General features: G+C 47.9%; 10 protein-coding genes across 10 annotated transcripts; 3 read left to right on the top strand and 7 right to left on the bottom strand.

Annotated features, from left to right (window-relative positions):
• Positions 1-146: 146 nt before the first annotated feature.
• Positions 147-452, bottom strand: N7446_005768 (uncharacterized protein; the record flags this gene model as incomplete). Its single annotated transcript, XM_058514516.1, has 1 exon — positions 147-452. The coding sequence occupies one exon, from the start codon at positions 450-452 to the stop codon at positions 147-149; it is 306 nt and encodes a 101-aa protein (XP_058371694.1).
• Positions 453-1,185: 733 nt separating this feature from the next.
• On the top strand, positions 1,186-3,836 carry N7446_005767 (uncharacterized protein; the record flags this gene model as incomplete). Its single annotated transcript, XM_058514515.1, has 11 exons — positions 1,186-1,238; positions 1,295-1,340; positions 1,413-1,563; positions 1,615-1,758; positions 1,815-1,818; positions 1,867-2,437; positions 2,496-2,534; positions 2,580-2,648; positions 2,711-2,970; positions 3,024-3,655; positions 3,709-3,836. The coding sequence occupies 11 exons, from the start codon at positions 1,186-1,188 to the stop codon at positions 3,834-3,836; spliced, it is 2,097 nt and encodes a 698-aa protein (XP_058371693.1).
• Positions 3,837-5,002: 1,166 nt separating this feature from the next.
• N7446_005766 (uncharacterized protein) lies at positions 5,003-6,600 on the bottom strand (the record flags this gene model as incomplete). Its single annotated transcript, XM_058514514.1, has 2 exons — positions 5,003-6,376; positions 6,460-6,600. The coding sequence occupies 2 exons, from the start codon at positions 6,598-6,600 to the stop codon at positions 5,003-5,005; spliced, it is 1,515 nt and encodes a 504-aa protein (XP_058371692.1).
• Positions 6,601-8,195: 1,595 nt separating this feature from the next.
• On the bottom strand, positions 8,196-10,049 carry N7446_005765 (uncharacterized protein; the record flags this gene model as incomplete). Its single annotated transcript, XM_058514513.1, has 1 exon — positions 8,196-10,049. The coding sequence occupies one exon, from the start codon at positions 10,047-10,049 to the stop codon at positions 8,196-8,198; it is 1,854 nt and encodes a 617-aa protein (XP_058371691.1).
• Positions 10,050-10,947: 898 nt separating this feature from the next.
• Positions 10,948-11,653, bottom strand: N7446_005764 (uncharacterized protein; the record flags this gene model as incomplete). The annotated part of the gene is made up of 2 exons (XM_058514512.1): positions 10,948-11,274; positions 11,369-11,653. 2 exons carry the CDS (start codon positions 11,651-11,653, stop codon positions 10,948-10,950), a joined length of 612 nt encoding a protein of 203 aa, XP_058371690.1.
• Positions 11,654-12,376: 723 nt separating this feature from the next.
• On the bottom strand, positions 12,377-14,264 carry N7446_005763 (uncharacterized protein; the record flags this gene model as incomplete). The annotated part of the gene is made up of 8 exons (XM_058514511.1): positions 12,377-12,595; positions 12,660-13,067; positions 13,119-13,382; positions 13,432-13,690; positions 13,742-13,866; positions 13,923-13,969; positions 14,022-14,068; positions 14,122-14,264. 8 exons carry the CDS (start codon positions 14,262-14,264, stop codon positions 12,377-12,379), a joined length of 1,512 nt encoding a protein of 503 aa, XP_058371689.1.
• Positions 14,265-14,812: 548 nt separating this feature from the next.
• On the bottom strand, positions 14,813-16,732 carry N7446_005762 (Zn(II)2Cys6 transcription factor domain-containing protein; the record flags this gene model as incomplete). Its single annotated transcript, XM_058514510.1, has 4 exons — positions 14,813-15,268; positions 15,317-16,149; positions 16,264-16,611; positions 16,672-16,732. 4 exons carry the CDS (start codon positions 16,730-16,732, stop codon positions 14,813-14,815), a joined length of 1,698 nt encoding a protein of 565 aa, XP_058371688.1.
• A 259-nt stretch (positions 16,733-16,991) lies between these two features.
• On the top strand, positions 16,992-18,659 carry N7446_005761 (uncharacterized protein; the record flags this gene model as incomplete). Its single annotated transcript, XM_058514509.1, has 2 exons — positions 16,992-18,379; positions 18,440-18,659. 2 exons carry the CDS (start codon positions 16,992-16,994, stop codon positions 18,657-18,659), a joined length of 1,608 nt encoding a protein of 535 aa, XP_058371687.1.
• Positions 18,660-18,701: 42 nt separating this feature from the next.
• Positions 18,702-18,941, top strand: N7446_005760 (uncharacterized protein; the record flags this gene model as incomplete). The annotated part of the gene is made up of 1 exon (XM_058514508.1): positions 18,702-18,941. The coding sequence occupies one exon, from the start codon at positions 18,702-18,704 to the stop codon at positions 18,939-18,941; it is 240 nt and encodes a 79-aa protein (XP_058371686.1).
• Positions 18,942-19,725: 784 nt separating this feature from the next.
• On the bottom strand, positions 19,726-22,146 carry N7446_005759 (uncharacterized protein; the record flags this gene model as incomplete). Its single annotated transcript, XM_058514507.1, has 5 exons — positions 19,726-20,155; positions 20,211-21,280; positions 21,336-21,878; positions 21,977-22,069; positions 22,133-22,146. 5 exons carry the CDS (start codon positions 22,144-22,146, stop codon positions 19,854-19,856), a joined length of 2,022 nt encoding a protein of 673 aa, XP_058371685.1. The 3' UTR covers positions 19,726-19,853.
• Between the last annotated feature and the right edge of the window lie 361 nt (positions 22,147-22,507).

The following is a 22,507-nucleotide window of genomic DNA, read 5'->3' as shown; positions in this document are numbered from 1 at the left end:
CCTACTCAATCCCCTTTGTGATAGATTTCTGTTCTTGCTTTGAACAACTCTGAAAATGCTTCAAACTTCTAGTACATTTTGTCTATGTCTGTAATATACAATTTGAAACTCCAATAACTTGCCACGTTACTCAAAAATAGAGGACTTCATAGAGTTTGGCTGGATATACTCGGAAGCATTGCGCAAGCTGGTGAAACCCCAACGGATGTGTGCAGCATAGAGATTTCCACGTCCGAATCCTTAGCAAAGTGCCATGCCAACCCAGTATCGCGCTGGAAGGCGCGATCAACGAGAATAACGTCAACATTATCCTGGGAAAGGATCTTAGCCGTTTCACCATTGTTGATCATGCTGACAGCAGCAACAGCCAACTTATCACCAACGGCTTCTTTCACCAACGTGGCCCAGAGATCTGAATAAGCAAATACGTGGTCCACTGAATTAGAGCCCATTTTTAGGAGATTTGCATTTATATGTAGGGGTTCGCTGGCATTGGTACATTCCCACTTAACCAAATGCCGAAATATGGCATTCGGGATCCAACTTGCCATCAATACATGGAATATGAAACGTTTGCGGCTTTCGCTGGATATTGTGAGGCTGTAACCAACCATATTCGATGATCAGCACAAGGGTACTATACGGCATGTTCAATTCGAAGATATTTAGCTCTCAGCGTCCTCCGAGTCCTGGAGGTGATGTCCACAGCCCACGATAGTGATGTTCGGCCTTCAGAGCTAGTTGAGTTCATGTCTACTTGTCCAGTATCACTTTCTCGCGACTCCATTCCGCGGCTAAGGATAATGGCGATCGGCCCCAGTAGTCCTTTAAGGTCACGTCTACCTGTCCAGTCCGAAGTAATAAGTGTTTGCAACGGTTGCATAGTTACTCGAGAACAACCAATCATAAACTAACTCGTGGGCTGCCGATCATATTTTAGCTGCTGCAAGTCTTATCAGCCAGCCTACCATGGATCAACGATCGATTTCACGGGTAGAAAGTCTAACTTCCCATCAAATCGACGTCATCATTCCAAGCGGCTTATAAGCTTTGAGTTTACCCCCTTGCTTGAACACCGCCTTCCCGTTCCCCGCCTTGTGCGACCTTGTGTGGCATGATTTACCTTACCCACTTTGGAGTTAGCTCTACGACTTGCGCTCACAACTATCGGCACCCCACTACGCTATGGGTAGCAGGAAGTTTTCAAAACCACCGGTCAAGGTAGCCTGCCTTAATTGGTATGTCTTTGTTATCGCTGTCTCCCAAATGGATACCTAGCTGAGATAAAATGCAGTCGCGTAGCCAGGATTCGATGCGACGGACAGAAGCCCTGTGGCCTTGTATGCTGATCCCCTTCCGTGCGACTAGCATCTATCTGTGCCGACAACTAACAACTAATTCTTTGAGCTCAGTGTGCATCCAAAGGCAAAGAATGCTCGTATGTGCCCAGTAGACGCGGAGGACCCCGCAGGAAAAAGCACCAAAGCCATTCTCCCGAACCTCGTATACAACAAGATGATGCGCAACATCCAAACTCGCTGTTGGACCCCAATGTCGACAAAAGTATATCCTTTCCTCCCCGGGTATCTCTAAAGACATCTCTAACCATCATAGGGCCATTTATGTTCGATCAATTCGATTTGTTATCTATACCTGCGGCGGGCTTGCAGGCTCTAGATCCGATGGATCTCTCCCCCTCTCTCAAGGTTCCGATACCGTCGAAAGCGATCAATTTCCTACGCGGACAGACTCAGAACCGTCACTCTTTCCCGAAGGCCCCAAATGCTTAGTAAGAGCGTATGGGGGTGAGCTAGAAATGTAAGATGTTCTTCACTCTCAGTTTCTGCCCTCTGACATGGAAGGCAGATTAAACGCCTATTACGACTTCATTCATGACTATTTCCCAATTCTACCGCCTAGGGTATCGCCACCCTTGCCCGATGAGCCAATCGACAACCATGCTCCGCATGCTGCTTTCCCGCCCAAAAGCCCAGCGATGCTCTATGTACCTCAATCCCCTCTTAGCCTTGCCGTATCAGCAATTCTGGCTTTGATCCCGCACCCCGAGGACCCGGAACCACTTTCTGAGAAGTCTGTGATGCAACGGAGGGCATATGCACATACATTTGCTGCCCTTGCAAGCTCGAAAGCCGAGGCAGATTGGGATTTCGAGTCATCATGTGATCTTAGCCAACCATTGCCAACCCAAGAGCCTTCAATTCCCCGAGGAAGATTCCATGATCACACACCGGTAGAACTGGAAAGCATTTTGGCTTTGTTGGTGCTTTCGGTCTACGAATATGCACAGAGGGGAAATCTGTTGAAGATGAAATCCCGCGCTGGTCAAGCCTTGTCGATTGCTATGGACAAATCCCTCAATCGTTGGATGGTTGAAGATGGAGATTCGGAAGCCCGGCGAAGGGCCTGGTGGATGACGGTTCGAACACCTGATATTATTCAAATTGACTACATGAGGTTTCTGATCTCTATAACAGTACTACTGCTTTATCCAATGCTCAATTGTCAGCTCCACGGTGAGTACAGAGCGACCTCTCGAGTTTATGTAACTAACAAAACAGCCGCTCACGATTACCATCAATGACCCTGAATTCAAAACTCCATACCCAAGGTTCTCGTCAGATAAAGAGGTCCGTCTGCTCCTCTTGGTCTATCTCGGCTTTCTTGGACATGGCTTGCTAACTAATTCTAGGGCTGGTCGATCCTAATTCAAACGCAGCAATTGCTGGTCTCAGCCACTCAATACATCACCGAGCTCGACAAAGCACTTTCGTCCCGCACAAACCTTAACCCCATCTTCCAGGAAATGCAAAGACTCGATGCTTGGGCAAGATTCATACTCGCGCAAGTGGACCAGCTTCCCACCCTCGCACGCGAGCCAGATAGAAGCGATTACAGCGAGATCATCACAGCCAAAAGCATCCGCGCGATGTCGCGAATCAAATTGAGCAGGTATGAAAACCCGGTATAAGCCGTCTTGAGCTCAAATCTGATCCGCTTAATAGCGCCCGCATAAAAATCCACCGATTCCGTGCCTTCTCCGATATTCCAATTTTCATAAAGAAGCATTGCGATCTGGCAGTCGCTTATACAGATGAATCGAACTCTCATACAGATGGAAATGCCGTGGTAGCTCAGGCCGAGACCGAAAATCCATCATGCCCATGCAGCAACCTAAAACCATTCCAAGATGCCTCGTCCGTCGAGTCATCCTTCCAGCCTAGCAACTCAAATGCAGATTCTTCAGCCACGCAGGGACCATTCTTGCTAAACTTCCCCTATAGTTGTCAACACTCCACGAAGGTCTGTTACCAGGCTGCGATTGTCATTTCGAAGATGTTTGAGAGTCTGCCTATTCCACATCCTCTACAAAACCAATATCAACAGCAGCTAAATCGCAGAATACTTCCCCGAACAATGCCATCGTTTGCCTGTTGCCTCATGCAAAGCAGCTACGCTATGCTTATGTTGTTCTATAAAGCTCGTGTGGGTGTGGGGTTTTGTTCAGGGCCAGATGAAGAAGACACCGAAACCTCCCTTGCAGAACACATAAGTGAGCTGCGGTATGGTCTACGACGTACGATCACTGCGGCTTCAAACTACTCACAAGCGTTTGAAGCATTGAAAGGAATGAGAGGTATCATAATGGAATCCTTGTTGCTTGAAGACCCTTTGCTGACAGTTTAGCAGACGAAATTCGTGGCGCATATGAAACCGCTTTCCCTGAAGACTTCATGGGCGGAGAGGCCACTGCTATCTCTGCAGATGGCAATAGAATTGGTGTTAATGGTTTCAATGAGACCGTGAATGGAACATGACATACAGAATTATTTATGAAAGGGTGTAAACCCATGTCCTTGTCATTAAATAAAGTCTTGGGGTCCGCACCTGTCAACCATGCCAGTCAACTGGACAACCTTAGAATCCATTGATTTTGGGGTACTCTATGTTTGTGTCATTCTGCGTCGGTATAAAGGATTAGCGATAGCCCATCGATTTTTTCCCATTCCTTTCCACGATGCAATGTTTCATGCAAATCAGCGTGCACCCCCGCAACGATGACACGAACTCTCTGAACCTCTTGGGGGAACAACTTGGGATATCTGCAACTCAGCGGGTGACTACCTGCATGCAATGGCTTCTTTCGGCTTTTCTGCCGTGAAACTCTTAAGGCTCTGTTTGGCAATTCCAGCCAACCAAGCTGGATGTCGAAAGAATTATTTCAATCCCATGAACCTCATCCGCGCGGGAAATTGCCCTGCCCGGCACTTTGGCCGTAGACTTAATAGGGCCTATGACTGGTCTAGAGAGATGCTTGTTTTGGACGAGAAGTGAACTAATCGCGTAGAACGCGAAAAGACACTATATATCATCCAGAACCAGAACTGCACGGTCCAATCAAAGGCATACGGTATCATCACGTGCCATCTAGAACGACCAGCCCTTTGCTCTTTTCTATTTCTTCCACTCCTTTCTTCTCCTGTCCCAATTTATATTCATTTATGATGGAAGGGCATCCTGTTCTTCTGAGACCTGAAGGCACCTTGTGTATCATCATGCTTGGAGGTTCTGGTCGAGCTACTGCTTGAAAGACATGATATCCGTGTCAATGCAGGAGGTCCGGGCGAGCGCTCTCCTCCTTTGCTCGACTACATAATGTCGAGAGAATTTTGGAAGATGCTGATGGTGAACTTATCAATGTATTTTTGTTGGAGGAGATTTCTCAGTAATAGATTCACGGGTCTATGGAGGCCGTGAAAAGGATTCACATTTCAAAGGAGTTTTGGGGTACAAGATGATAAAAACATAGCAGTTGATGATGATAATGATGTTTATATCCTCAATTGGTTCGATATATCTCACTTTATATACATGATTCGTCTAAGTATCACATTTCTGGTCATCATATATGCTTAGGTTGTCTCCGAGGAGCCATGTCCTTTAGGTCGCTTATAATAATGCTGTCGGTTCTGCGTCGTCACTCTTATAAGACATACATAAAGTCAGGACGAAGGTCACCCTGAATCCACTTCTGGTCATCCGTCAGAGCGTTCCACTTCTCATCCAGCTTACCAGCTCTTCGATCTTTGTTCATCTTGCGAAGTCCAAAGTGCATCCAGATCGAGCCGCCAAGCAAAAACACAGTCAGAAAGCCAAGAAGAACGCCGTGTCCAGTGTAGTAGCGGGGCTTCTGCTGGGCCAAATAAATGTTGGAAGACACGACACCATTCAGGTTTCCCCAGCCGACGACGACGCCCAAGACAAAGGCACGCTTCAAAGAACCTTCGGTGTTGTTGTTCAGCCACGAGAGGGTGTTCGGGATGGTGGGGTAAATGCCCGCTGCACCGAGGAAGACAGCGACGTATTGCACAGTTGGATCGGAACTGGCAATCAACATGGCGAAGCCAACAATAGCAAGCAAAACAGTGGCAATATTGCAAAGGCCTCGTTGGCGTGTGCGATCGGCGTAGAAACCAACACAGACGGTTAAAGCGGCGGCGACAGCATAGGGAGGAACAGATAGTAGCTGAGCTTTGGTTCCTTGGTGGCCCATACCGGCGATAATCGTGGGGAGGAAAAGAGAGAAGGCGTACAGAGGGGTGAGGCAGCCCATATAGATGACCATGTATCCATATGTCTTCCAGTCTTTCATAGCAGCGTACATATGCCTCTTGTCCGAGTCCTCAGCAGTACGGCCCTGGCGATCCATGATAAGACGGCGCTGAACGCGAATGCGATCATCTACGCTGAGGAAACGAGCTGTCTCGGGCCAATCAAAGACAAGCCACCAACAAAAGCAACCCGCGACGACAGTAGCGAGACCTTCGAGGATGAAAATCCAGGCCCAACCGTCCTTGCCGCCGAGTCCATCCATCTTTTCAATAGCGGCAGCGAGCAGGCCACCAAAGGAGCCGGCGAGTGCAGCAGCCGAAAAGAAGATGGAAGAGCGGATACCGATCTCTGAGCTCTTGTACCAACAGGAAAGATAGTAGTTTACACCAGGAAACAAGCCAGCCTCAGCCACACCGAGGAAGAAACGGGCAGCAAGGAGTCCGGAATTGTTGGTGACCAGACCCATAAGAGTCATGATAACGCCCCACGCAACTATGATCACGGTGAAGAACAGACGAGGGGTGATCATCTTGAGCAGGGCATTGGTGGCGGGTTCCATGACGGCGTAAGCGACAAAGAAAATTGTCAAGTTATTATTGTAATCTCCTTTGATCATGCCGAGGTCGTTCTCGAGGCCAGCCAGACGAGCATTGCCAATGTTAGTTCGATCGAGGAAGGACAGCAGGTACAAAAAGGATAGCCAAGGAATAAGGGCCATGTCAACCTTCCACATGAGCTTCTTGTCCTGTGTGCGACACTCACGTTAGTCCAATGTTCCATTGTACTGCGTCCAGTGAAAAAAAAAAAAAAAAAAAAAGTCCAACTCACGATTTGGCGACGCTCCTCGTCATTCTTACCCGCGTCCGGATCCGACAGGTTGGCCAGCAGCTCCGCACGCTCATACTCGATGTCCGACATCTTGACCTTCTCCATCTCGACGGGGGTTGAGGGTTTCTCGACGTCCATCATGACTTGACTAGCTGTTGATGGCACCTGTGGAGAGACTGTTAATCAATGGAAACAATTGAACATGTGGCGCCAAGCCAGAGGGAAAAGATTTACCAAGAAGTTGAAAGGAAATTGAGTGGGATGATCTTGAACGGGGGATGGTCTCGGTCCTTTATAGGGCCCATGTTCGAATAATGCCCAGGTGGACCACAACTGCTGACATATCCCCAGGTTTTGAATGCGGGGAATGATCCAGAATGGCGAAAGGTTGGTTCTATATAGAGTTCATGTTCGAATAAGGGCCCACAACTACTAACAATCCTCGGGATTTTTAGTTACGTGCACAGACCTGAAGCGGCTTGTTAATTCGTCCGGTTATCGTTCGGTTTGCCCCCACGATCTTGGCATGCCGAACGATACTGACATTGGCTTCGATGGGGGTGGGCCGCACTTGAGCGGACTTAGACGGCAGGTCACTACGACCTGGCGGCGCGGAAAGTTCAATCTCAAAATTCGCTCCGTCTTTATTCCATCCCGGCGTTTGCTTGTTTGCTTGTTTGCTTGTTTGTTTTTTCTTTTTCTTTTTCTTTTTTTATTTGCGAAAGGGAGAGTGTGTGGGATTTATCTAGAGAAGATATATGGGTTCTCCTGGAATAAGTGCGGGATTCTGAAGGCGAGTTATGTGGGGATCTACCACGTTATGCCCCTAAACCTTACTCGAAGGTTACAAGGTTTTGATTCGTTCTTCGGACAAGGGAATGTCGCTAATCTACGCCTAAAAGATACGGTCCAAGGTTTAACTTCATTGAACCCGACCATGATTAAACCGTAATCTAGAACAAATTACCCCGTAATTAGGTCCTCCGACGATATCCGAGGACCTTACAAAGGCCCTTTCCAGTAGAAATATCTGTTTATTTCTGATTCCCTGGGGAATGAACTCTTTTCCTACCAGAAAACAAAGTGGGGGTTTTCCTTGGCAGAGCGGGATTTATCTGGGGAAGCCATCTGTCAAGTGCGGGATCTTTACGGTTGTACCTTTAACCTCCTCACTATCATGTCTGATCAAATTGCGACAAGTGCCTATGATAGTCCACAAGCCATTTCTGGGCCCTTGTATAGTCCATTCCCAGAGGATTTCACCGAGCGTGCCAGTATTACTGGGTCCTGCTGGCCAGAACTTTAGAGCTATCTCGTCTCACGCCCAGGTTGTCAGCCCATCCGCTCAGGCCCAACTTGGCTCCCCAAAAAATACAATTATAGTATCAGCATCTCTATTCTTAAACTCGAGGTCAGCCAAGAATTTTCTCTCCGGCTGTATTCGAGATGTGTGCGGTGTGAAAATATTCGGATTACCGTGGTAATTATGCTCTATGATCTGATTACCGATTCCATCAAAAAACTGCGCCTAAATTCAAAGACATGATATCGACTTTTCTGCAATGAATCTACCTACTATATCAATCTAGGCGAAACTAGAGTGATCTATTCAGCCTTTCCAGGAAGCGTGCATCCATCTCTTAGGAGTTGATCAGATACATCTTTCTCCCAGTAGCTAGAAAGTGGGCTGAAGTCCCGTTGGGTACGTTACACTCGTCATGATATAGGAGACGTCCTCATTCGTCCCTGACAGGACTACTAACATAAGGCTTGTTATTCGCATAGCACTGGACTTCCTGTTCATCAGGAAGAGTGCCATTTAGAATGTAAGCTTTAGCAATTCCATCCGTGCAGTCTGACCTGTCACGCATAGAGCTATGCCCATAAGCATGATTAACAATCAACCGGGCATTTTGGTCCATTTCCGCAAGGAGCCTTCTTCCATTGCGCAAGGGAGTTGCAGGGTCATACGGCGAGGCAATAAGCAAGGCGGGAGTCTTGAGAGTGTGGTTGAGATCGCCTCGATACACTTCCGAAGGACGACCCCAATAGGTACTGTAATGTCGACAAGGCAGAACTGAAAAGAACCGAGAGTTGCCAGCAATCCAGCTCCGGTTGGACATGGTATCCCACAGCTGATCCCACCAGTCAAGTCCGTCGGGGAGGGGCGCATCATATGCATCGGAACAGATCACGAGAAGATCGAGCTCACTGGAAGATGGGAGCTGGGGATATGATGGCTTTTCAGAATGGTCGCTCCATGAGAGGGCTAGGGATTCGGCTGCTAGAGTTGCATTCCCTGCTTCGAGCTCGGAGAGCATTTGTGCCGTACGCGGCCAGTCCATCGGCCTATACATAGCCGGGTAGAGAATCCTCTCCACGAGTGCTGAGTAAGTGACCAGGGACGGTCCGCCTGACTCCGTATACGCAGATTGAGGGCGAGCTTTGAGGGACTCAAGTAGTTGGTTCATGCGCGCTTCCAGTTGTGTGAGTATGACGGGGCCATCCTGGTTTGGAGCAGGATAGGCTAATGCACACCACTTCGGACCGGCGTTGATACACTCCCCCAGGAACCCATCGCGCCAAGCATCTGTCGTATTGTCGAGAGCTGTCCAGCCGAAACCGCCTAGGAGGCGATGGTCCCTGACGTATTCTGTGCCGTCGAGGATCAAACGGCCCGCTCGGGTGGGAAACATGTTGACATATGTTTGACCAATCCCTGTACCATAGCTGACCAAGTATCCTGTGACTTCGTCTTCACCAAGTGCTTTTCGGATCTCCTCTAGGTCGCGCGCCACCGACGCCGTGCTGACGAAGCGACCAAAATCGCCCAGCCGTTGCTGGCAGGCAAAGAAAGTGGCGTTGTTCATGGCATCCACCGTCTCTAGTTGGGATTTTGGGGCTTCCTCACGATATCGGAGTGCTAGGAGTGACCATCGGTCCCGGAAGGCATCTTGAGGGAAACATGCTGCGGCGGGGAGGGAGAAATTCACACCACGGGGGTCCCATCCTAGCACGTCTAGTTGCCCGTCACTGAAGCGGTTGGTCATTTCCTCCGCCGTCTGCCAGAGAAAGGCTGTTCCGCTTCCTCCTGGGCCTCCTGGATTTATGATGATAGTGCGCTTACTCCTATGGCTGTTGGGTGAAATGTTGGGATCATTGATATGAGCCAAGCCAGCGACTTGGAACTTGGTAACTGCAATGCGGACGATACGAGGGTCTGAAGAGTTGTGATAGTCGAGTGGGAGATCCAAGTATCCGCACAGGTAGATGCCGCCTGTGCTACCCCAGCCCCAGTGGCTGGGATTGGGGTCGAAGAGAGCGGCCCATGATTGCCGCGGAGTAGGATCGTCAAGCGGTGGCGGACGACTGGTGTTAGTGCAGGGAAGAAACTGGAATGGGTCCTTCTCTTGTGGAAATGGTCCATAGGGCGAGACTTGGGCTTGAGGATTGTCCGGAAAGACCCAGCGCTTCGGAAAGAATCCACCGAAATGCAAGCCGCCCAGCACAATGGCTGCTGCCATCCAGAAGATGATTCTCCGGGGCCATGTTCGAGTCTGAGATGTCGAGGTCTGCTGCTTTTCATCCATATTTTCCAGAGATGGTTAGTCCTGCCCGAAGCAAACGGTGAGATAAGCTTCAAATTGACGTGACCACGCTAAGCCTAAATTTGCAGGGTTGGTGTTTACTAGTAAGGCAACACCTAAATCACATTACTCTGACTATTTCATGTATACGGGTTTCTATAATTTCTCAATTCCATTATTTTCTTGAAATTAAACCCCTCCAAAATCAAATGAAGCCGAGACGCCCGAAAGTGAATTTGTCACAACAGTGGCTTGCTGCACTATAATATATGAGACAAACAAATGACTCTGCTTCAGCGAGCACTTATTCTTCAGGATCTTCTTGTCCGACAGGAGCGTCTATATATAGTTTTCTTTGTCACTTTGAAAAGATAGCAGTCGAACATAGGGAGTAGAACAAATTAGACAGACTGGCATGCATGATCAGTGATTTAGCCTTGCTTTTGACTTATTGAGATCCAACCCAAGGGAGAAAATACGCCCAGATGAAGTTGCGACCCAGAGGATACGTTCATGTGCTTTCCAACGGCCGGCAGCCATAGCAGCTTCTGGCCGGCACTGATTACCCACCCACCGACCACTTCAAGACGATGATGCCGTTGACCTAGACTTGGAGAGACCTTCCCGTCCTTCTCCGGGATATTGAAAACACCATTCTATGTTATGAGATGGGTGCTGTCGTTAAGAGAAGCACAGCGACCGATTTGTTTTGTCTACCTTCAAGGTAAGTCGCAGTGCATTTGGACCTTCTTTGTCTAGATCCCAGATTTGGATGGTCTGATCAGCCAAGCTGCATGCTAGCTGCTGGCCATCCACGGTCGCATGAATATCACATCAGATCGTTTGATGATTCAACAGACTCAAATTTCCCTTACCATAACATAAATTCTTGAACCCCAATTTACGCCCACTTCTCAACACGCACATGCTTGATCTCTGCCCCTTTAATCAGCCCCTTGATCTTTCCAAATTCCTTAAACCCCTCAGACTCTGCAAATGCAAAGTGATCCTTGACTTCGTTCCACCCGCTGAAAAGCACATATTCCTCATCGTCTCCTTCCTTATCAACACGCCATCCACCGCAATAGATAAATGGTGCCGTATAGGTACCTAAGTGAGGGACCCCAGTCTTAAAGACAGTGTCAAATTCGGCTTTTTTCTCCGACTCGACGAAATATCTGCTTATAGCTAGGACTGGAGCCTCAAGTGGGATCCGAGATGTCGATGGCTTAGAATGTCAGCGTATACTTTTAGTATAGATATGTGTCAAGCATAGAGCCGCGCTGGGGTATCCCGCTGAGGCATAAAATGGGTTTACTCACATCAACATCCAAATGAAACATCCACTTCACTTCTAGGCTCCCCGCCAATTGCTGAAGCAATGTCTGGTTGGTCTCAGAAGGAATCCACTGGTTCATATGTTTTTCAAATGACTCCCACCCGCCTAGCAAGTAGACACAAGCTGGATCTTCAATTTGACGCAAGAAGTATACTTGGTGGTTTGAATACTCAGCCTGTGCCTGCTGCGCTCCTAAGAGACCTGTTTTGGTGGAAGTGGAGAGGTCTTCGGTGTTCAGGCGGAGAAGGGCGATCTCGGTGACCGGCATTGTAATCCGTCTGTACGATAAACAAATCGGTCCAAGTTTAATATCTAGGGGAAAGTATGTTGAATAGATGAGTAAGGTCGTTGATCATCTTATAATGGTCTCTTTTATAGTTCATCGGTTTTAAGCCGCTCGCAAGCGAGAGATGCCGAAGGCCGAGGGTTTAAAGTGGGGCCTTTCGGTGGTGCTTCAGTCGGTGCTTGGGCATCAATTGCCTAATTGGTCATGTTTTAGCTTGGTTCAGGCCATTGCATTCGTCATGAGCAGTTGCCTTGGGTCTACTAGTCTGTTGAGATGACCAAGCCTAAAGTTACCTATATAGACCTGGGAGGCAACACTGACGAAGTTTCGTCACAGTTTGGTGTTTAGACAACATCTTTAAGGAGTGCTTCTTGCAATAATCCCAATAAATGATATGTTTGTTTTGGCGCTGATTGTGACTAACAGTTTTTGAAGTCCTGCTCAGATATTAGACTTGCTTCGGACAACTCATCCACTAGGCAAGGGATAAGTATTTGCTCAAACTGCTGTCTCAAATACCCCGGACGATACTCAGTCCAAAATTTTTGCTACTCGCGAAAAGAGCCCGGCGCAACAGATTAAGAAGTATATATGTATATTGAGAGAGACTGGTTTAACACCAGGCTACCTGTGATCGGTTTGATCCCAAGCCGATCACAAAATCCATCAACATTGAACGGTTCCAGGTAGTTCTCGGGAAATTGCTTATAGAATGTATCTGAAGCTTCTGTTCTGAATATCCGTCTCATCCACTTGAAGTACCTCCTCATCCGGACTTAGGCTGATCTGACGAACTTCCTCGGGGTCAATCTTGACGCCCTGCTCCTTATCCCGGCGAGAGTTCTCCCACATAAGATAGAATCTGAAGCCGACTAGTAAACCGATGGTAATTGCATAGCAAACCAAGATTGTAGTATAAGCGGTCTGAGAGCAAGATGTCAGCCATCGATCCGAGCTTACTTTCACTAAAGAACGGGAATGCACGTACGTGATAGTTTGGTGCCTCCGCCGAAATGAAGAATTGCGGTCCGCTTAGATTTCCTGCACAATAGCCTAGGAATATAAAGGCCATGACGGTCGATTTCTTCGTGAAGCCTGCAATGTTACTGGCGGCCAGAGACAACATCAATGGGAATGCGGGAGCGACTGCGGTGACAAGCCAGAAACCAGCGAGTCGGGATATCTTCTGGTCTGGAGGTAGAAGCTTTACCATGAGTATCCCAGTCATTGCCACCAGAAAGATACAAATGAGCATGATAAGGCGGGACTTTCGAATTGCTGAAGTAAGAACGGCTGACAGAATGACCGTGACGAGCTGGAAACCTGAGGCTGGCAGTCCCATAAGGATTGTCTGGAATTTATCGTAGCCGAAGCCGTTGATGATTAGGGTACTGAACTAAGGATTCTGTTAACCATGTACTCTTCGTGTGCAGGGAATGGTCCTTACGCTCGTTGTGCCTCCGTTTGGCACACATATGACAAATGAGAAAAAGAAGAACCACCATGACTTGATATCCTTCAGGCTCTCTATAAACTGGCCGCGATCCCATGTCTTGGTCTGGATAGTCCTTTGGAACTTGTACGGACGTAGTGCAGCGAACTCACGTTCGGAGGGCGAGAGAAACCTAGCAGTTTGTGGAGAGTCAGGTAAATAAAAGAACGTTACGATAGACCACGCGACCGTAATAAGGCCGAAAAGAAGGAACAGAAGCTGGGGTAGTTAGATACAGAGCTTCATGAGGGTGTCTAGAATATCGAACCTTCCATTGGGATATACTCCCTTCATAATTCAGAAGGCCGTAGGCAATTAGAGAGCCAATAATACTGGCTATCGCATTTCCTGCAAACCAGATGGAGTGCCGCGAGACATGCTCTCTAGGGGTGTACCACATTCCCGTAATAAGAGAGAATCCGGGGCTAATAGCACTCTCGAAAATACCCAGAAGGGTCCGGAGTGCCATGAGACTTGCATAGTTATTGGTCACGGCGTGGAGCGTCAGAACAACACCCCAGAGGAAACTGTACTTGTAAGCTTAAAAGAAATCTCCAACAACGATAATGTAGGCTTACATTAACACACTGAGATATTTACCCAGTGGAAATTTGATGAAGCCGAGTGATATTGGGTAAGACGCAACGAGATAGCCAATGTAAAAAATGCTGGAAGTCCAACTATATTGTTGGCCAACAAGGCTCTGTTCGCAGTCAGTGAGCGCGTACTCATGAAGTTTTGTTACTGTGAGGCACATACAAGGTCTTCTCGGACTCCGAGGATTGCAGCGTATGCGAGACTGGTCTCTGTTTTTGATCAGCCGTAGTACCAATATATCCCAAGAGGAATTTGACAAACTATCAAGGTATTGAAGACCGTAAGCGGTGATCAAGATCGGCATAAGGCTGTAAGTCAAGTCAAATTGAGTTCCATATTGAGGAAAGAGGGGTAAGATTACTGTAGATCAATTTTCCTGATCAACTTCTTCTCTTCTGCGGGATCAAGGGCTTCCGCAGTGCCGGATTCTACAGCGGATACATTTTCCTTTGTTATATCGGCTTTAGTGTCCGTACTTTCACTGTGGAGCTCCTTTGCTGCCATGATAGAAAGTTGAAGTGGGACTCAAAGCCACTGCAAACGTAACAAATAGAGAACCGGGGTAAAATAATGTTATGTTTAGTGAGCAAGGGGTGGCATGTAAATCTTATAAGAACCCGGGGAACGAGGTCCACAGGAGCCAGATAACGGGGAAAGCAACCACAACCAACCGCTCTGAATGAACAGATCGGCTGTTAAATCTGTACTCCGCATTTGTTTTCTTGGGGTCTGTCCTTGATAGACAACTGGGAGTGATTGGTCAGATTAATCGAGTGCCAAGGAAACAGAAAATGAGAGTAGACCGTAAGTAGTAAGTATCGACTTCAGTAGTGGCAAAAGTGGTTCGAGTCTAGACACGATTAGCTCACATGATAGGTATTTGATAACTTAGCTCTCTTGGGTGCTAGATGGGTATATGGCTTCTCGGTTGAGAACAATGTGTTGTATATGACTGCGGCGAAGTGAATCTTGACCTGATTTCTCAGACTGCAAGTTTAAACACGAAGAGATATACACCGAGTGTCTAGGTGGCATTAATAAATATTTTATCGCTAAATAACAGGAATTTCGAGCTTGCTTCCAAGATCCTCATGAGACACTGCGTCGATGATGTATCTCAATTCCTCCATTGAGACGCTGTGAAATTTTTGGTTCTCTTTCACCAAAGAAAGTAAGTTACTCAGAACAGGATCCGAAATCGTCTCCAGAATCCATTTAAGATGGATTGGATCGTAAGTCTCAATTCCGGCTATTAGAAGAGACCATTGGAACCGCTCAAGGAGCTGTACTGGCCCTGTCGCAACAGTGTAGTATGCGGCAGCAATAAGTTCGCATAAGATGTACTGGAACTCATTTGTGACAGGAAGCTGGCCAAAATGTGCGTCACGACTGCGATAGAAGTATATTTGGATGGCATGGAAGAATGTGACGGTCACCAGGGCCATAAGAGGGGGCGAAGACCTTTCTCTTCTACAACTGGTAATAAGATACCGAAGAAATTTATGTTGCTGTGATTCATTAGAGGTGAGCAATGCGCGTAACAGATTGAGACTTACTTCTTGAATCTGGGCGAGACTTCGTTTGATCTTTCTCTTTGCCTCAAGTGCCTGGACCTCAGGGGCCTGACTGTAGCAGTTGATGTCATGATGTATAGCAATTAACTCGAAATAGACCTTTAGAATGTAGGACTTCGGGGGGCCTTGGATGCCAGGCATGCGCAGGGCTATGGTTTGCTCATCAGACCATGTGAATATGGACCTCGATAATTGCCAGATCCTGTGCCGCTTCTCGAGATTTTCACTGACATAGCTAGCAAAAGAACCTCCACAGCCAAAAAAGCCACAAAATCCGTCTCTGTCGTAGAGGTAGGTGAGGATTCGGGATAGCAGCAGAGCATCAGGTGCCAAGGAGCTTGAACCTGCGCACAACTCATCCAGATTATAGCTCTTGACATAGGTGAGAACCGAAGCGCTCAGCTCCCGTAGCTTTTGTAAATTGAACGGGTTGCGGCGCATCCAAAACATATACATGTATAAGAAAGACAGCATGGTGCCTACATGGTCTAATTGAGCCAAGGGATTGAGTGCTTGTAGAAAGATCCGCGAGCCGTGTTGTAGATGATTCCATGACTCTTGTGGTGGCTGCTTGTAAAATCCCAGGTGTATAGCCAGTTCGTTATGGGATACAGCAAGGAGGAAGTGAAGGGTCATGGCATTCTGTAGTGCGAGGCCAAGGAACAAACAATGCGCCGACGAAGCTGCTTTTCGGGTTGACTTGAGAGGCGCGAACACAGTGCGATGGAACAATACGGCTTGTGTATCGCTACTCCCAAGTGAGGGCGCATGATTGACTCCTATGCCACTGGCAAGTAGGACAGGCCCCGCATCGGCTAGAAAATGGTGTGGTGGGAATGACTGTAGAGGAAACAAAATAGGAAATTCTGCATATTGATCATGTACAGCCATTGATATCGGTTCATTAAAGCCCATTAATTGAGCTATACCACTCTCGGTGGGATCAGGTGAAGGCAAATCGTCCGGATTGATGTGCACGCTTTCGCGATAACGATCCTCGGCGGTGCCTAGAGAGGCCGGCGGTTCAACTGTGTCACCGCTTATCTCCCCGGCCTGAGGCAAATCATTCAAGCTATTTCGGCTGACAGATTTTGGAAGAATTATTGGAGGAGCCCAAGCATCTTCTCGGTTCTTGATAGGACCGAGTCCCCGTCTCCTTGAAGATAGGGAGGGCGGCTGGGTGGGCCATTCACACTCCAGTTGGAGGCGGCCGCAGCGGTGACATCGTGGACGGTGCTCATCACACTTCACCTTTTTGAGAAGGCATGTACCACAGCCTGGGCCAGACAGTCAGACACAATCCGCTCTGCAGTCGCGTGCGGGGGATGGGTACGTACCGTTTTTGGATCGTGGTCCACGTTCAGTTCGACGTCGACGAGCTCTAGCATTTTCATCCATGAGCAGGCAGTGTTAGCAGCAGACTAGTCTCCATCATGGAACTTATCGTTTATCGTTGTTGTCGAAAGAAGAAAGGAGGTGCGGAGTCACTCCAGGTTTATCTCGTCGATTAATCTGGCCAATCACACATGATATCCACTTTATCCTCCTCGGACTTAACCCTAACCCGTCACCTACGAGCGATATGGATTTCACATATGGAAGTGAGCCGTCTTCTCAGATCCCCTTTCCCTTCTTCCCTCTACCTGAAGCTGCTATCATGGGGAATTCCATCTCTTACACCACCACAGACTGCCAAGTCGTCCTACACGACCGAGGACGAATCAATGGTCTTCAGTTTGATGACAAGTCACGGAGATTTGCAGGCATCCCTTATGCGCAGCCACCTATCGGTGATCTAAGGTGGCGAAAGCCCCAGCCTTTTCCGGACACCCATAGCTACTCATCATCCGATGGTGTCAGTCCGTACGACGCCACAGTGTTTGGCCCTGTGTGCCCTCAACCAAATTACTCGAAAGTGGTCAGTCAACATGTCCCAGAGCATGTTTATGATGAGGACTGCCTTCGGCTCAATATATGGACTCCCATTCCCGATCCCTCCAATCCAAACCAAAAATGGCCCGTCATGATCTGGTTCCACGGTGGGTGGTTCCAGGTTGGAGATCCTAGCCAAGAGGTCAGCATGGATCCGACGGAGCTCATATCCACTGGCAAGCTTCAGGTTGTTTTTGTTGCGGTGGGGTACCGACTCAACATCTTTGGCTTCCTGGCTGGTCATGCTCTCCTCGAAGAGTCCAATGGGGAATCTACAGGCAATTATGGACTTTGGGATCAGCGCCTCGCAATCGACTGGGTCCACAAGCATATTGATGCCTTTGGAGGAGATACCAGCAGTATTCACTTGACAGGGCGTAGCGCAGGCGCCTATTCAGTCCTTGCCCAGGCTTTGTATGATTTCAGGTCTGCTGCAAGTGATCACTTTCGATCCCTGGTCATGTACTCAAATGCCATTCCCACTCAACCAAAAACACCCCAAGAATGCGAAGCTCAGTTTGAAGAGGTTTGCAGGTACTTCAGAGCGCCTTCCACGTTGAACGCGATTGAAAAGCTCCAATTCATGCGTGGAATAAGTGCCAAAGATCTCTGTGCTGGAATAATGGAGCTTGACAACCACACTTTCCGCCCAGTCACAGACAGTATTTTCATTCAACCTGGGATATTCGAGTACTACAGAGATGGCTCTTTTGCAAAAGAATTCAAAAGACGAAACCTGCGCCTCTTCATTGGCGAGGTTCTCAACGAAGATACACTGTACGCGGTCACAAATGGCCCAGAGCCAAATATGGCATCCCTACAACAACAAATTGCCAACTACTACCCTCATTCTTTAACTACACGGCTCTTGCAACATTATCAGCCTCCAAAGTCGGAGAACAAAGAAGACTGGGCGGCGCTATTTGGCAAGATTATTGCTGATGGTCAGGTCAGGGCCCCATCACGTTATCTAGTTAAAATGCTTGTGGACAATGGTGTTGATATGACGAATATCTGGCGCTACATGATCGCCTACCGACTTTCGTTTATCACGGAAAAGGTCGCCCCGGGTTCCTTTGGAGTAACTCACGCTATGGACCGCCCTATTTGGAAGTAAGTTCTCAATCGTTTATCCGACTGTGTTCTTTATGTCTCCTAACATATGTGCCTTAGCTACTCTATCACGCACGGCCCGACTCCCGCGGAACAAGATTTAATGTCAAAGTGGATAGGGGATCTCTGTGCCTTCATTCATGGCAAAGAGGGGTATTCATATGGAACCTTCTCCCCGAATGAATATAAGGTCATGACAGGGGAAGGAAGGATCGTCATTCAGAAGGATGCGTTATGGGATGAGTTGATAAGGGCAATGGAAGTGTTTTCGGGATATTAGATAGCTAGAATGCGTTCAAGTTCCGTTGGTAATCATATAGAAATGTCTGTCAAGCGAAAGCTCATCGTACATAAAACTGGCACCAGCAACGAGGGGCAATCTTACGGTCATTTTCGTGACCCGTTCACAACACTCAAACCGTCTATCTCTTTCGATGCCCAGCTGTGCCGAGCCACCCAAGCCCAATTTTCTAACTTCCTAACCAGTCTCCGAGCGATCAACAATCCAACAAGGGAACTTATCAAGCGCCTTGACTTTGCCTTGCGCTCGGTCAATCTGTAAGGGCACTTTGTCGGCCACAGAAGCACCTGTTCTCGTCGTAGTGAACGCACCGAGTTGGGGAGACAACCGCAGGGAGATAGACTGACAGGGGAGGAGAATGCAGGTGAGCAGGCCCAGGAGAATAAATATTGTGATTATACTAGCCAAAGATATTGTCGGAATTTGTGTGTTGGTCCCCATATCGCAAGCGATTGTCAGGCGCCTTTAATATCTCCATCCACGCTTGGTTGCCGAGAGACGCAGCCGCAGTGAAGCCTGCCGCCAGAAAGGCTGCATGTATCCGAAGATTTCTATACGGCGTAGAATTTTGAATCAATAATTTAGGAGAACATCGTAGATCGATCTAGGTCTTTACTCGGCGCCCTGCCTTATCAGAGGGATATACTATGTGGACATAATAATCATTATGCGGATGTTTAAAATGCTCTAATTAGGTGTCAGATGTAATTGTAGGATCTACTATTCGACAATAGATTATCTTTTGGTCTGGGCCGTATCCCAGCCAGATCAGTGGTCAGTGTTTACAGTGACGTCATATCTATTCTACTACACCTCAACGGATAACTTTAAATCGACAATCCTTGAAACTTAATAGACCTTGGTTGACTTTCATCCATGGTTGTGCTGATAACGCGTGACAGGACACGGACCGGACCCTCTTTTGACGACGATGCCCTTGCTATTAGCCCTGCTTATACGCCTCACGCCGCAATATACAATGCTGATATTGGCGCTTCTTTATTTGTTCATTGGTTCACAGATTTTATCATCGTAATTGACCAATGGTTATTTCCTTAACACGTTCACTGCGCACAAAATGATCACTAGAGTTGGATAATCAAGACAATCCGCTAAGTGACAGAGAGGAAAAGGTCAAAAGGCGACCAAATTGTGAGCTTGTATCGAGTGCATTTAGAAGTCTAACCTAACCTCGATAGTTGAGCCACCACCGGTAGCCATATTGCTCGAAATCTCAGAAACTTCAGCGATCATATCCTGACCATCCGGAATCCGCTGGACTACATCATCATCGATGATGATTTTCATTCCATTTTTGACTTGGAACAGGTGTACTATATGATCCTGACTGAAGCGTTGTTTGTGGGATATCTTCGCCATCAATTCATTCGCAGTGCGCTCTCTCAGATACACCGCTGTGTAGTAATCATCTTGCTGTGCGCCGCTTTTCTGGAAGCGAAGATAGAAACATGCAACTAATTATGTATAAGTCAGACTATATCTTTTAGCTGGTTGGGGACTTAACCTTACCTGGTGGTTTGGGTTTTGAATTGAATGTCAATTCAGCCTTTCTAGTAGACAAAGCCGGAATTGGTGAATTTGGGTCTTTGCGGGACATGGGTGACCGGTGATCTGCCGAGTTGGATGAGAAACTTCTTGACACACTGCCTAACGTTGATTGTGGCGTCAAGGTTTGCAAAGTCGGTTGGTCCAATCGGTCGATTCTTTGCGTCTCGCCAGCTTCCATGTTGATTGGGAACAGATCCGGATCATCCTTCATACTGCCCAGAAGACAGAAATTGGTCACAGGTCGATTGGAATAAAATCTGTTCTGCATCATGGCCAATTCCTCCTCCAAGCTTTTTTGCAGCTGGTCCTTCCTCTCGTCTTCGAGTTCTTTGTCGCTCTTATAAATGACAGAGCGGCTTCCTCGTTTTCGCTTTCCGAGATGTTCGCCGCCGCTTTCGGCTTTGACAAACTCTTGCCTCCGTCTTTCAATTGCCCGCTTCAGCTGAGAAACGTCATTGAACATTTTTCGTTCAGCCCCGTGTTCACGGAACAGTTTCACTTTGCAAAAGCTTATCTCGGCAGGGCCTGGAATGACAGTCTCGGTTTTGGCGCACAACTTGATAGGAACCCCTTTCACTCCTTTTGTGTGGCTGAAGTCCGTTGAAAGGAAGTGGAAGCGGACCCCCATTGAGCAGCCTCGTCTCCCCGTGGTTGGGTCTGAGTACCATGTGACACAAAATCCATCCAGCGAGATCCTTTCTAGCTGGATGTGATCACAGGTTTGGCCCTGATTTTCTTGGAACAAACCGACGAACTCAATCGCATATAAATTGCCATCTTTCTGATATGCCTCATGGCCCCGAGTCTCCTTCCACAGGGCCCAAGAAGCGGCAGGGTTTGAAGCCTGTTCATCATCTTCGAAGGTTACGCGGATCCAGGTTCGATATCTGACAATTTGGTTGATCGCTGGTTGCTCTGAATCGACAATTGATAGAGTGTATATTTGAGCTTTATTGAGATATGTCACAGGTGGACGTTTTGGATCATGTATCATGGCCGTCGGCGTGTTCAGTGTCACCCGATACCTGAACCTAGAAAACCGTTAGGCTCTACTCCCCCTCGCTAGAAAATAGGGATAAATCTCACTGGTGATCATCGTGGCTTGGGTGTCTCATTTCCGGTGAATGGCTGTCTTGGGGCGTACCAAGCTGGGAGGTTCCATTCCCTCGATTGTCGACGTCGCCTGGAAAGGTTGTTTCGCTCGTTCCATCAGCAGCCCCGTCAGCTAAATCGGAGTGAACAAATGCGCTAGGCGGGTAAGCAGCATTGTAAGTGCCAGGAGCTATAGTTTGGGGTTCTTGTGCGAAGCATTGCGCGATTGAAGTATCATGGAATGGGTCGATGTTATTTCTATGTAGAGGAGTGACTGCGAATTGTTCAAGAAGCGTTTTCGGTGTCATGAAGTTTGACTCCACGAGTGGTGTGTGCAAGTCTCCGGCCGGGCCATGGAAGACTGAATTCAAGCCGCCAGGATTATGATTCTGGTAAGGACGGTTTGGATTTGGCGTGAGAATTGAGTGGTCATCAAGAAATGGCGTAAATCGGAGACCGGACTGGTCGTTCAGTAAGGGCGTGAAGCGAAGACCAGGAGTGCCTCGGGTAGAAACATGGTTCGGGTGGTTCACGGGGCTGTATAAGAAGCAAGGCAGGTTAGCTAATGCCCACAGTTCGGGCCCCTGGGGATGATATATTGAGAATTAACGTCGCGAACAAGGCGTCAGACATACCCAGGAAGATCGCATTTGGTAGGTCGGACAATATCAGAAAACGTTGCCCGGAACTTATTGATAAGCCCCTCGTCGGGCTTCTGGGAAGTCCGTCTGCATCAAAGCCCAATTAGCATACGCGCTCAACGGTCTGCAAAGCCCAGCATATTATCGTACCTTTTGCCAAACATTTGTACTGGTGGAATAACAAAATTGGAAAGTTAATGATTCTAGACTGGGTAGAGAACATTATGAGAAGGGTAGGAGAAACAGCGGGGCTTTTTTTAGAGCTCAGTACCACAGCCGAGCTGCTGCATCTATTGTAACTCCATATTTGAGGCATCGGTAGACTCACCCACCAGTCAGAATACGGTGGGCCGGACTAACCCCTTGCCAGAGTCCAATTGCACCGATCCACTTTCGAAATTTCCCCTAGATGTGACATCGGTGGGGCTTGACGGGCCAGTGAACGTCTGTGCATGTTATCCGACTTATTGCCGATCGTGCAGCCGCCTGACGTCATCTTGTCTTGATCCGTCTAGGATCACTTAG

The sequence above is a fragment of the Penicillium canescens genome (genome assembly GCF_028828765.1).
Source record: "Penicillium canescens strain IBT 15451 chromosome Unknown utg000004l_segment0_segment0, whole genome shotgun sequence".
Taxonomy (NCBI): Eukaryota; Fungi; Ascomycota; class Eurotiomycetes; order Eurotiales; family Aspergillaceae; genus Penicillium; species Penicillium canescens.
Note: the sequence above shows the minus strand (reverse complement) of the source record. Positions and strands in the feature narration are given on the sequence as shown.